Genomic DNA, 14,431 nt, shown 5'->3' with positions numbered 1-14,431 from the left:
GGGTTATTTGGTTTAAATGTATGACCCATATACCCGTATTATTCTGGATCCTATGTTAAAGTCCAGCCCGAGATGTGTGTTTGTTAATCCAAACCCAAGTCATGTATAGGACGTATATATTTATTACAAAAATACATAATAGTTGAAGAATATTGATTTCATATAAAAACATACTCTTTTTTTATAGTGGCATATAAATTTACATTAGACTTTAGTATTCTAAACTCATTTATTGTAGGCTATAAATAAGGGCTGCATCATTTAGTTGAGCTCATTGTATATATAAAAGATATAAATATACCGCTATCAATGTGATTCCCCCAAACATCACATATGTTGGTCCTTTAATCCATTTCCACCGATAACACCACCAATCTTCTCACAGAAATATGTTCAAAACATAACCACCGCCCTAACCTATTGTAACCTACTAATCTACTGTTGGCAAAACAATTGAAACCACATTGTTGATGCAAACGAATGCCTCAACTCCCTGCGTAATAAATATTTAGTATACAAAATAGCCGCCAAACAATAAAATAAAAAGAGTATGTTTTGCTCATACCTCGATCGCCTACTAAACTCTGACGGAGTATCAAGTACTCTATATGATGCTAAGATGTCTCTCACATCCTGAGGTCTACGGACATAATCCATCAACATTGTATCTTCCAAGTCTCTTTTCCATGGTTTTATACTTTTATGTAAAGATAATTTCCAGTCTCATATGTGAGTGCATATGGACTCAGATAAATGATTTTCGAAAGACCTCTGTTTAGCTTCTTCAAATTCTACAATCAAAACAATAAACTTTATTATATTTCAGTATCACGTATGAGAGAAAGTCAGAGTATAAGCAACCACAATAGTTTATTTGCAACATCTCTCGCATTTCTTCTCCACACGAGTTTCGATTGTAAGGTAGATATGAATAAAGACTAATATGAGGTAGTTCATAACAGAAAAAGAATATTTGTTGTAACAGATGATGGACTGCATATATCATAACTACAAGCTAAGTACTCACGATTAATTCATTCAAGCATGCATGGTTAGTAACAGAGTCATGGAACCGGAAAAAAAAAAAGACAAATAAAACTCACAAAAAAATTACAAATAATAAACATCAATATTTAGTAAAAAAAAAAAGTATTCAGTAAAGAAAAAGACTTTGATGCGGTTAAGAAAAAAAAAGGTATAAGATTTATATTAGAGGTGTAAATGTTAGTTGCTAAAAAATTGTTTTAACGTAGGCGTGACTTAGGGTCTACTGTAGGTCATAAGTATTTAGTTTTTAATACACGAATATTCAATAAAAGTGACTTCGATGTGGTCGAGGAAATAAAAAACAATATAATTATGTTAGAGGTTTAAAGTTTAGTTGTTAAATATTCATTAAGACTTAATGCTTAGGTCTAAACTACTTTAATGTACAAATCCTTGGGTTTAGGGATACATCTCTAATAACTCGGTAACTCTATATAATATTTAACAGTACACTCTCTCTCTCTTTTGTTTTTTGTTATTTTTTTTTTCTCATTAAAAGCAGCCACGCAATATACACGAAAATGTGTCTGCATTTTGTACAAACTTAAGTTTACGTCTTAATGAATATTTAGCAAATAATATTTAAATCTCTAATATAATTATACAAATTTTTTTCCTTAACCGCATCGATATGATTTTTTTTCCTTAACCGCATCGATATGAAGATGGAGGGTTTGATTTTTCGAGAAGAAAGACGAAACATTTTCGAGTGAAAACAAGTAAATAACTCTAAGCGTTTTTTTTTTAATCTTTCTCTCTCGGACAATTTTCAGGTGAGAACCAATTTTCTAACGAAAACCATAGCATAACATAATGTAAGTCTAATTATCCTGGGAGTAACATATGAATTATTTTTGTTTATGGTATAAAAGACACAAATATACCCGATTCCCCCCAACAGCAAATAGGTCGGTACTTTAACCCATTTCCACAAATTATGACACCACGCATAAAATGCGATGGGGGTTGAGTGAAGATGGGTTCAGTGATGGGGAGTTTAATGGGGGGGGGGGGGTTAGTGATGGGGATTGAGAGATAAAATTTTGAATTGTTTGAGATTTAAACATAATAAAACTGGGTAGTAATGAGGGTTTTGGTGGTGGCGGTGGGGGTGTAGGAGAATAGGATTTGAAGATGGAGGGTTTGATTTTTTGAGAAGAAAGACGAAACATTTTCGAGTGAAAATAAGTAAATAACTCTCAGCGTTTTTTTTTAATCTCTCTCTCTCGGACAAATTTCAGGTGAGAACCAATTTTCTAACGAAAACCATAGCATAACATAATATAAGTCTAATTATCCTGGGAGTAACATATGAATTATTTTTGTTTATGGTATAAAAGACACAAATATACCCGATTCCCCCCAATAGCAAATAGGTCAAGAGAGAAACCACAACTCATTCTATTTTGTGTCTGAACAAAATAAGAAGAAAATAGCAAAAAAACAAAAAAGGGAGAGAGTTTCATCTCCTGTCTGTATGTTGACCATTAAAAAATAAAAAATTATAGTGTACTTCAAAAGTTCAAATGATACATGACAATGAAAAATAAATATTTAGTAAAAAATGTATTTAGTAAAAATAAAAGACTTCGATGCGGTCAAGGAAAAAAAAGTATAAGATTTATATTAGAGGTGTAAATGTTAGTTGCTAAAAAAAATTCTTTAACGTAGGTGTGACTTAGGGTGTACTGTAGGTCATAAGTATTTAGTTTTCAATACACGAATATTCAATAAAAGTGACTTCGATGCGATGCGGTCGAGGAAAAAAAAAGTAATATAATTATATTAGAGATTTAAAGTTTAGTTGTTAAATATTCATTAAGACTTAAGGCTTAGGCGTGATATAAGGCCTATTGTAGGTAATAACTATTTTGTTTTCAATAAAACAATATTTAGTATAAAACACTTCGATAAAAAACTAGTCGATATATATTAGAGGTGTAAAAATTAGTTGGTAAAAAATCATTTAGACTAACTTAGGGGCCTATCAGAGGTTATAAGTATTTAGTAAAAAAGATGTTGATGCGGTCGAGGAAAAAAATTAGTAGAATTATATTAGAGGTTTAAAGATTATTTGCTAAATATTCATTCAGACGTAGACCTAAGTTTGTAGAAAATGCAGATCGACACATTTTTTTGTATATTGCGTGGCTGCTTTTAATGAGAAAGAAAAAAATAACAAAAAACAAAAGAGAGAAAGATAGAGTTACTGAGTTATAGACTATTAGAGATTATTCCTAAACCCAAGGAGCTGGAATTTGGTATGTGTTATTCCAATACTTATTTGGTAGGTACGCGGGCTGAGCAACTGTATTTGGTATGGTAGTTACCTTATTTGGTATGTCCTCAATCTCTCTTTTCTTTTTCTTAGCCCCAAACTTACCTTCCCTCTCCCTCCTTCACTCCCTCTCCCTCCTTCACTCTCCGCTCACTCTTTACTTTTAGCAGTTATGCTAGTTATATATATATATATATTTTTTTTTTACCATGCTGTAAACATTATTTTTTTGTAACTCTTTGTTATACACGTGGTTAGATCCTAGTATTAGTTGTTACCCGGCCCCTCCGGCCCAGTCCATTTCAACTAAAAGCCATCCAAGTATCCAATTTCTCTGAAGAGTTGGGTGAGATTGTGTGTTTGACAAGTGTTAAGTTGAGAAATGTTAAGATTATTCCACCCCATATTTTCCATCAACTTCCTGGTAAAACATTAGAATTTCCCTACTCCTACATTGATTAATTGAAATGACAATATTGACTCCCAAAATATGGCAGGGTTGCTAGGGAAAATTCTTTATTGTAATGAGATACACTCTATGTTGCATTTTTTAGCGATTTCCTCTACCAGTAAGGCCATAGTTTAAATGGTTCTACTCAAGTTTTCTGTCACATTGTTGCAAGGATATCATCGACCTTGCAAGAGTTTCGGAATGACTGTTACCGATTGGAATTTAGATAGTTCACACTTTAAACTTTTCTTGGAGCTCAACAACGAAGTCAGACAAAAGAATGTCCAGAACTATAACAAAAAATAAAGTTTGTCTGATCATTTTTTTTTAATGAGATTACATTTGGTTAACAAAAACCACCTTCCATGGAAAGTTTGCAGTTTGTTCGTCAGTTGAATTATTAAGAAGCACTTCTCCATATTTGGACTATGTGTCTTGTATATATGTTTGTTTTTATTATTATTATAAAAGTTTGATGTGTATTATATTACTTACTATAAAACGTAAGGTATGATGACAAACAAGAGGACAATAGTAACACTATAATCAAAATCAGTATGGAGAGGGAAACTATAATCAAAACCAGTATGGAGAGGGAAACTATAATCAAAACCAGTATGGGTCTTTGACTCCTTCAGACCAAGGATTCGGTGGTATTGCAAGAAAAGAAGATGGCACAGTGCATTTTGCCTACATGGGCTCTAACCCAAAGAGGTCTATACTTCAACAGGAGCTAATGGCTATTGATGCAGGGCTAGAGGGGTGTCTGAAACATGGAATTACCAAAGTACAGGTGTACTCTGACTCTATGATTGCTGTGAGTATAGTTAATGGCTTGACTACATCACCATGGTATTGTCAGAATATTGTACTATCTATCAGGAGCAAAAGGAAGAAACTCAGTTATAGTAGTGTCAACCATTGCTATAGGGAGACCAACAAGGCTGCAGATTTATTAGCTAAGTGTGTAAAAGACTCTCTCGAGACTCTTTTGTATTTTATACCCCCTCTAGATGAACAATTGACTAAAATCATTGAGGAGGATGCAAGAGGAACAATCTATGTAAGATTTTGATTAAGGAATGCAGGTAGGGGTCCGCCTAACCCCATAGCTATCATTCAAAAAAAAAAAAACCAGTATGGAGAGGGAAAGTGAAGCCATGATGTTTGGTAGCTAGCGCTAGACAAGGTAGTGTTGGGCATTACTAGCTAATAATTAGACAAGGTAGTGTTGGGCATTACTAGCTACTAATTAGTATGTGTTGCATGATTGCTCTTTTGCACCATTGGATACGTTCGTAGTATTGACTTGAGAGTCATCTCAGTCGTGGTCTCTTATCTATGTAATTAATCTAGCGATAGAAGGTAGTGTTGGGCATTACTAGCTAATAATTAGTATGTGTTGCATGATTGCTCTTTTGCACCATTGGATACGTTTGTAGTAGTATTGATTCGAAGACTTTGTCTTCTTTGTAGACTTTTCTGGTCATCCGCATATTAACGGCAGTTTGCGTCAAAAGAGGAGGGTTTATATTCTGTGTCAAAAATATATGGATAAGAGAGATGCCACTCCCTAGAATTTGCTTTGGATTAGAGTTTTTTTTTAAATAAACTGAAACTTGAAATTCCAATGGAAGGTGGTCTTTATATAGTTCCGCAGTTCAGATGAGTAGTTAACTAAGGAGACACCTCCATAGGGGCCATTGGCGAAAGATATATTTACAGAACCATCATAATTAAGTAAGATGTTTCTAGCACCGAATTCAACATTCTACGACTAAGCATTAAGACGCAAGTTTTTTACTGCGTTTCTTTGCAGTTTTGGCGAGGGCATCACATATTTCCCTTTTCCGCTTTGATGTGTCATTGCCAACTTTGTTTGAAGAATCCTTAGCCTTAGCCTCCAATGCTTCGTTCACAAAGAATTTCAACCTCCACAATCTAGCCTCACACTGCAGAAGGATTATACAAAATTAGAAACAAAAGAAACATAATAAATGGAAATACTAAGACCTAAAGCAAGCTAGACGACACTTATGATTACCTGAGCATCCATGTTGATATCCACCTCTTCGGCGGTGGCTTGGAAGCTTGGATTCTTCTTGGCTATAATTTCCAGTGCCTTGGTTAGATCATCGGGAGACAATCTGCTGAGGCCTGTACCAAGCTTTCTTTTCTCTTCTACAGACATTTTCCTTCACAGAAATATACACAATGTTCACCTCAGTTCAACCATAAAAGAGGATAATCTGATTCGGAACTACTCACTAACAGAAATATTCCAAATAAGATACTTCTTAGGACACATTTGGCAGCATAACCATGTACAGGAGGGAGGGCATAAAGTAAGGGTCGTTGTTCACCATAGAACCCCCACATGCAGTTCTAACTAATTTTGTGCGAGAAGTGGAGAACCACCGACTCATGCTTAAACAACTAGCTGTGGTGCTAATAGCTCCAGTACAAGGGAGTAGGAATGGGAGAAACTTAATGAGAATATAATCTGTGAGCAGGTCAAAGTTCTCACTATCCCACTAAGACAACAATAACAGCACAAGTGTTTGGTCCGTAAAATATCGAGTAAGCGTAGTCATCATTTCGTGAATTGTCCTGTCACACCTAAACCCTTTGACACTCATGGCATGTACTCAGCTGACGGACACCACCTCACTGTATAATTAGTAACCTTCCGATAGGTCATGTTGTATCAAATTTGAGGGTAATACCATTCTGTGTTTGCTGTTTTAAGGAACCAGTTTTCAGCATACAATAGCCTTTGCCTTCATACACCCACAACTATTTTGATACTCCAGCACAGCTACACTCGGCATAGCTCAAAGTGTGATGTATGTTTTTCCTTATAATCTCTTTATTTCCAGGCAAATAATGAATGTGGTAATGATGAAAAAAATGGAAAAACAAAATTCAAGATTTTGTTATCCCTATGACCGTATTATCAGGTGTCTCTGCACCAGTAAATTGGATGTCAGAGATTTAGAGTTCAGATACTCTCAAAGTCTAACGTAGGTGGTCACAGGGTTCTATTTATACAGCCATGGGTGGCCCCTTTATACACTTCAATCACATTATGAGGAAAATTGGCTCCATACTTGACCATAATTCAACTGCAAAGTTTGCTTTTCGTATATGTGATGGCAGAACTATTCGGTGTTTCCACCTCATATTCATTTGCCAGGGCAGGCCGCCAAAAGTAAAATCTTTTACTGCAGCCCAAATGGCCTTCTAACCTGTGTCAGTTTCTACCTCCTTCCTCTCCAATCATTTAGCAGTGTAGTTTGTCTAATTTCCTTCTTCATGTCACTACAGTGCCTTCATTTTTTCGTGAGTTGGATTTGAGCTTAGACCACTGGTTTGCTAATTCTTAAGTTAATTTATTCTTAAGGATATTCTTAAGTTCTTTCAGTTAATTTATGCTTACCTATGGAGTCAATTTTAAGTTTTCATTGCGCTACTTCGTGCGTCAAACAGACTAAATAAATACTAAATGTTATGAGCTTCATTGTCTTTTCCTTTTGCTTTCAATATTTTTCAATCTAATTTGACAGAGGTATATTGCTCGAAAGACTTGCATAAAAAAAACTGATGAAACCTCATAGAAGCACACTACGGCCAGACTTCTTTGCATGCATTCATCTCTATAAATTCTAAAGAGACTCTTAAGTTTCTCAAACCGGTCTCCATTCAGAAGATTAAACTGTTTAAGTGAGCTCAAAATTATAAGCATGAGGGAGTGAGGGACGTAAAATTGGTTGGAGTTTCTCTTAGTCTGTTCTGTTACAGAGTTGAATGGACTCTAAAGCTTAATGGTGTGGAGTATGACTACATAGAAGAAGATCTAAGCAACAAGATTCCCCTGCTTATCAGTTACAATCCAATCTATAAGAAGGTCCCAGTACTGGTTTAGAACCAATTCTGGCTTCCTTATTTCACCATGTGGTTTCTTTCCACCATAGTACCAGTCACCATGATTAGTGGATGAGCGAACCCAACAAAAGAATGACACAATTGGTCTCCAAAGAGAGTCAGAGTGGGGGTTGGATTACAGCCTCATGTAGCACAGGATCTCCATTTCATGACCACAATATTCAAACTTTTAACAGACATTCTTAACTTTTTCCGCTCTTTAATTATCAACTCATTTCGTTCTATATATAATGGGGTACTTGCTTTCTAAGTGAAGAAACAAATCATTTGTGCTGGCCAAATAGCTTTTTTTCTCTTTGTCTGAAAATTAGATATTCTTTAAAGTACTGACTTAGAACTCAAAAAAATACTTGCCAACAATCTGATTGCACTTCACAAAATGCAGTACTGTAGTTTGGTTTTCAAAATTCTCTTCATTTTTTCATTCTGTAGTCTTCTGATAAATACCTTAGCTCAAACCAAAACTTGCTCAGAAGTGGACAGAACTACTTTTTTAAACTACACTAATAATAGTAGAAAATGTATATCTATTTTCTCAGAAAGTTCATTAGTCTTGGGACTCACCAAGGACTAACTTTTAAATGAAGGCTGATACTTTGTTTACCTGTCTTCTGTGACATATTACAAGTCTGTTGAGAGTATTTGTCTCTATGCGTCAATGTGCTGTTATTACATTGTATTACGATACTGGTCTGTGTTTTGCTTCTTGGCTCAGTATCACTGTCATTCTGACATATTCTTTTCCTAGGATGTTTTTTCCTAGGATGTTTTTTCTATGTCATTATATCTCTACAAATATCCACTTCAGTTTATGGGTTAAGTATAGATATCCAGCTATTATATTATTATTAATTTTTATGTGAAGGCAAACATTTGTTGCTATCGTGATGAATTGCTTCTTCTAATGTAACAAAATGTTGCAGTGGTGAGAAACCAAAAGCCGAGTGTGTTGCAGATGCCATTTCTGACAACCGGGCAGAGTTGGTGCATCTTCCTTCTGCTATTGATCTTAATGTGTCATTGCCTTTGAAAGATTGCTCAACATGTGATCAGTAAGCTGTACTTTTTATGCTAATTGTGATTGCTTGATATTTTTAGTCAGATTCAAGTCTTAATGAATCCACAAGTCATAGTTCCAACATGCAGCATAAGTTGCGGAGCAATTCACTGTTACTTCTATCTTGGTTCTGTGTGCTTTGTCGGTTGAAACTGTCGTATGCGTTGTAGGGGTGCTACCTTAGTGTCAGATTTTGATCTGATTATTATGGTTCTTAGAATAGTTGTGTGTAGGGTTGCCTGTGGTTATAAGATTTATTGCTGGATGTGATCAGAGTCAAACTACATTCACACAGAATCTGGTCAATTTTAATAAGTCTTTTCTATTAGATCTTAAAGTGGGGTTTATTTGGTTCAATTAAGTGTGATGATCCTAATTTGGATGCAAATATAATTCAAAGTTTAGGCATGTGGATGTGAATAGCCATGGAGGGTTGGACTGCATGGTCTTCGGATAAATCAATACTTACCTGACCTGGGGAGGGGTGGTTAAGGCTTTGGAACGTCATACATAACACAACGTGAATGGAGAAAACCAAACTCAACATTTTACACAGCCATAAAAGCAAATCTTCAACCCCACAATCCAATAAGGTGCCTTTCTGACACAACGTCCTCATGCTGGCATTGAGGACTGGAGGAAGAATAGGTCCCATCACAACGCTGGGATTGATGACCACCACATCCAAACCCGTATCTTTGGCTTAACTCCCATGCAGCCCTCTCCGGAGTTGTTTTGGAAATGGAATACCATGACTGTTCCACATTTGTATGTACAAGACCCAAAAAACATTAAAATCGTTACAAAATCAACTTGTTCAAAGAAATGAAAAATCATTTGAGTGATGTATTCAACTTGTTATGTACTTTTCATAATGTTAACTCCTACTATACTCTAAAGGCTCTAAGCTAGTCACTTGGAACTTTTAGCCGTTTTAGGAGTGACAGATAGAGTTGTATTATTGACCTCTATCCGCTTGCAGTATTCCACATCAGTTCAGCAATCTTCCCATTTGGGCTGGCCAGTCAGGGGAATGATAGCCGCAATGGATGAAGTCACCACCAGTCTCCTTACTCCACACTCCTTCGCTGCATTCAGTACATTCTTTGTCCCTTTCACTGCCGGATCCAAAAGTTGACTCTGCATTAATTCAAGAACACAACACAAAAAATAAATAGAAATTTTCAATTAACAGCTAACCATAGAACAAAATATTGGGAGGGAAATACCACGGTAGGGGCTAAGATTCTGAAAAGGCACCATATCCAACATGGACTAGCATGTTAGGATATAATGCCCATACCATAGCTACAATTTCCTTCGAACTCTTTTTTACTTGTTGAAATAGTATGAAAGGACCAAAAGTGTTAAAAGTTGAGTGAGATTTTCAGGTATTCTGTATTGGAGAATTTCATGTAACCCTCCTAGACTTTGCAAAGGAGGGAGCCTCGTCCACTAGGCTAGTGTTGAAATTTTGATAACCAAGATTTGAGTCAATTAAATTTCAACCAAAGTGGAATTTTGTACTGCAAGCTGTCGACTGACCTGAGGATCAGTGATGCGATCAATGATGCAGGGAGAGGCGAGGTGGAAAACACCAATGGTACCATTGATTGCAGCAAGGAGAGAGTCGTAGTCAAGGAGAACGATTTGAAATAGATGTAGAGCAGATTCTGCGCCTTCTAGAGCTTCTAGGTGCATAGTTTCTTTCTCATCACCGGCCTGAAACATTGTCATGGTATATAGCAAATGATTGCATGTCATAAGAGCTAAGAAGAACACATGAAAGTTAGAATGTATGTAGTATTAGTACTTAGATGTTGAACAGTGGCGCAAACAGTGTAACCACGTTGGAGTAGGAGACAAACCAGCCATGAACCAATGAAGCCACTTCCACCTGTTACACACACCACCTTCTTCTCCATTACAGCACGTCTGCACTTGTTCTCTCTTTCTCACTCTCGCACACACACAAACACTCAGTAACACACTTATTGCTTAAAACAGTTGTTGATGATTGCCTCCCATATCCATGATGTCAAAGCACTGTCACATGATAATGCTGATTAAAAGTGCATACAGAGAAAAATGCATACAGAATTACAGATATGGCTTGACTGCTGGAGAGGGGACAGATATGTGGAGATGGGCAAGGCAGCAATTATTGGTATCCCTAAGGGAAAACAAAAAGGGGAAAGTTGCAGCATTTATCGTTCCATAATGAACTCAATGTCTCAATGATCTTCTCAGCTAGTGCTGATAGCAGGGTATGTACTCTTCACTGTCATTTTCAATTTTACGTGTCCTAGCCTAGAGAACCTTAAACATGACGTCTCTTTCGCGTGGTACAGTGGTTCCCATGACATCATCATTACTGGAGAATCACAATTCACAACTCAAATTCATGTAGTATGTTCAATATAAGCAACCATTGGACGCTTCACACCGTTTTGGACACTAAAGACCATATATAATTATGCCCAGCTTTGATTTGACAAACTCCCTGGCCCCTGCAAATGTCCTCTAGGAAGTGAAGAAAATTAATTCCGGGTCAGAAGGTAACCGAGGAAACTTTTTGGTAGAAATGTCGTGACAATCAGCGACATCTGCTCAAGGCTCAATTTTCAGAGATCAGTGTTTCAAGGGGTCGATATATTGCCATGCGACGATAACTTTTCCATGCTTGAGAGCGTGTAATTAAAATGCTTACCAAAACGCGTTATCTCTTTGTGACTGATCAGCTTGTCAGCTGGGTATATGGTCCAATTGAACTGCTTTTTCATGTAGATACCATGAGTTACTCTTCTACATGCTGCTGGCATATATTTGAGACAATAATCCCCACACTTCATAGAGCTGCACTTATTGGCAGAATTTACAACTTTGCAGGTTATTTACCTTCATATATAAATTCTACAGTCAAAACGGAAATATTATGCTGATATTTATGGACGTCTGGAATGCAAAAGTAAAGCCCTTGCAAGCTCTAGGATACCCACACTTGACACTCACATTAGCTTATAATCATTGCATACATAAAATAACGAGCTTAACATTTGACATTATAAAACCTAATTATATGACTAAGAAAATTTATCCAAAAAAAACAACATATGGCTTAGAAATTAAGAATAATCCAATAAAAAAACAGACATCATTTCACCAAACTATGTTTTTATGGAAGCACAGATATATATACAGCATATATGCCAGTTCTAGTGATTGCCCGGCAAAAGTACACATTCAAACGTCCAATGGCACAATTCACAGGATACAAGTATGCACTCAGAGAATAAACACAGAGCTGAACAGGGGCTGTTGGAAGACTAATAAAAGAAAAGGCAAATTATACGCTTCACTCACATTGCATTCCTTCCACAAATAAAACAAGCATTGGGGCCAGAAACAATTCACAGTTGAACATACTTGTAAGTGTTTGTAACATATAGTTTTCTCAATCAACAGATTATCAACAGATAGGTTGGCATGGTATTACTTAAAGAGCGTTCACATACTATCAAGGAATGTATCCTTTGCTTCTTAAACTTTCGACAGAGTCCTTGATGATTTTTTCTCCATAGGGGTGAATTGGAAACCCAAGTCAATCAGCTTCTTAGACCCATCTTCAGCCAGCAGTAATCCAGGTTGTGAATCCTTTGGAAATCTTCACAAAATAGAATCAGATGCACAGTTTAGTTTTGCTTGTATAATGGTAATTGACATCAGGATAATTAATGTACTCATCATGCAGAACTTTAAGACACTCTACTGGCGGGAAAATAATATTGAAATTCTGGGATGACACAACTAGAAGTTTTGTGGCAGATGTCCTTTTGAATCACCCGTTACACTGAAATACAGAAAGAAGTTAATATATATGAGTTAAATGCAGCCAAGTAAAGTGTTCCAGGCATAACGAATAAAAAGTAGTCATTTCAGTAAGTTTTTCCCTCTTTGATCTGGTAAGTTTATGATATTACCAAAGTTAAATAAATAGAAGGTTGTAGGATCCTACATTACAATGGATACAAAATAGATATAAAGATCAGAAATTATTTGGTTTAAATGTATGACCCGTATACCCGTATTTTTTTGGATCCTGTAGGGGTGATAAAAGGGTCGGGCTAGGCTAGGCTGACCCTCAAACCATAAAAACTCTCGTGATTGAGGGTGGGGTCAGTCCGGTCCTATTTTGTATTGAGGGCTGGGTCGAGTAGGGTCAAACATGAAAACTCAAGCTCTTAACCTGCTCTTCGACCCTTATTTTTGAGGGCCAAATGAGGGTCGGGTTTGGCCCGGTCTAATTATACTTTACTAGTTTACTTTTTTTTTGGTGATTTTTTATTTATTTTTATTATACTTTGATTATGTATAACAATTTTAACTAAGTATACAAAACTAATTTTTATGCCTTTAGAATAAATAAATAAATAAAAAAGATAGAGATGGTGGAAGAGATGATATTCTTAAAACATCTATATTTTTCATATTTTTTAGAAAAAATAAATAAATAAATAAAAGAGATAAAGATGATGGAAGAGATGATATTCTTTAAACATCTACATTTTTCATATTTAACTGTGTTGTTAGGTTGGATTTGCTTTTATGTATGACTTATATACCTATCAGTCAATCAATTACAAAAAACGCATATGTTATGTTATGTTATGGTATAATCTATTCTTTATTTAAAACTAATTTAGTGATTTTTTTTATACAACTTAGATAATTAGAGTACCTGAGCAGAGTTTTTGACACCTAGACTCCTAGAGTGGCTGAAATGCGGTAATCTCACGAAATTACATGTACTAGCTTCCTGGCACGTGGCTACGCCATATTTGCGGTCAGTCGGGCAGAACAAAAAGTTAAAATTCGATCAGTGGCATTATCACAAATTATTGTAAAATCGAGAGAAGTGTTTTAATTTCGGTCAACTGGTTTGGGGCAGGATAGAAGAAAAAGTTAAATTTCGATCAGTGGTAATATCATAATTATTTGTAAAATTGAAGGCAATGTGCTAAATCGAGAGAGAAACGTCTAAATTTCATCAGAGAAATTGATGGTTTTACCCTCCCTCACCTATGTTATTACATAATACCATTTTGAATGTGATCGTAATAATGGAACCTATTTAGGGGTATAATGGGAAAACGACATTATTCACAGAGTCATTCTCTTTAAAGTAGTAAGATTGGTTTTGATGTGTACCGCATAATGCATCATTGAATTATCACTGAAAACAATTATATATATAGTTATCTCTAATTTTGTAATCAACTGTTTTAAAATTTTCCATCGAAGACTTTAAATGCGAATAATATGTGAGAAAAATAAAACTTACCACAACCATGCTACCAATTAATGTCGCCTCAATATCGATTACAAGAATAATCACACCACTAAACTCCGACGGCAAATCCGGAAGAATATTTTCAGATGACGGCTCAATATAAAAGCGCCACACATTCAAACAACGCTCGATACACTACACGGCAGCTATAATTTCAAGAGAATCAAGGAATTCCTGAAATTGCATAACAAAGCGGCAATGAAATTATTTGTGTACAAAATGGAATTCGATCATGTGATAATAATAAGACTACTAACAACCCACCAAAAGAAATACAAATTTTAAATCAAGGAAAAGATATGT

General features: G+C 35.7%; 1 protein-coding gene, 1 long non-coding RNA gene and 1 pseudogene across 3 annotated transcripts; 1 reads left to right on the top strand and 2 right to left on the bottom strand.

Annotated features, from left to right (window-relative positions):
• The first annotated feature begins 4,470 nt into the window (after positions 1-4,470).
• Positions 4,471-4,851, top strand: LOC147472695 (uncharacterized). The gene has a single exon (XM_086588363.1). It carries the CDS (start codon positions 4,471-4,473, stop codon positions 4,849-4,851), a length of 381 nt encoding a protein of 126 aa, XP_086444489.1.
• A 308-nt stretch (positions 4,852-5,159) lies between these two features.
• On the bottom strand, positions 5,160-6,084 carry LOC147472694 (transcription factor GTE1 pseudogene; annotated as a pseudogene).
• A 3,413-nt stretch (positions 6,085-9,497) lies between these two features.
• Positions 9,498-12,633, bottom strand: LOC147472693 (uncharacterized). 2 transcript variants are annotated; one of them, XR_015210720.1, is made up of 3 exons: positions 10,592-12,633; positions 10,324-10,500; positions 9,498-9,918 (listed from the first exon to the last, which is right to left on the bottom strand). It is a non-coding gene; the product is annotated as an uncharacterized LOC147472693 (long non-coding RNA). The 2 variants fall into 2 exon arrangements; XR_015210721.1 differs by having other exon boundaries at positions 9,498-9,896.
• Positions 12,634-14,431: the final 1,798 nt, after the last annotated feature.

The sequence above is a fragment of the Coptis chinensis genome, unplaced genomic scaffold (assembly GCF_015680905.1).
Source record: "Coptis chinensis isolate HL-2020 unplaced genomic scaffold, ASM1568090v1 utg912_pilon_pilon, whole genome shotgun sequence".
NCBI lineage: Eukaryota > Viridiplantae > Streptophyta > Magnoliopsida > Ranunculales > Ranunculaceae > Coptis > Coptis chinensis.
Note: the sequence above shows the minus strand (reverse complement) of the source record. Positions and strands in the feature narration are given on the sequence as shown.

Excerpts from the sequence above, each read along its gene's own strand:
- LOC147472695 (XM_086588363.1), top strand. The coding sequence starts at position 4,471 with ATGGGCTCTAACCCAAAGAGGTCTATACTTCAACAGGAGCTAATGGCT.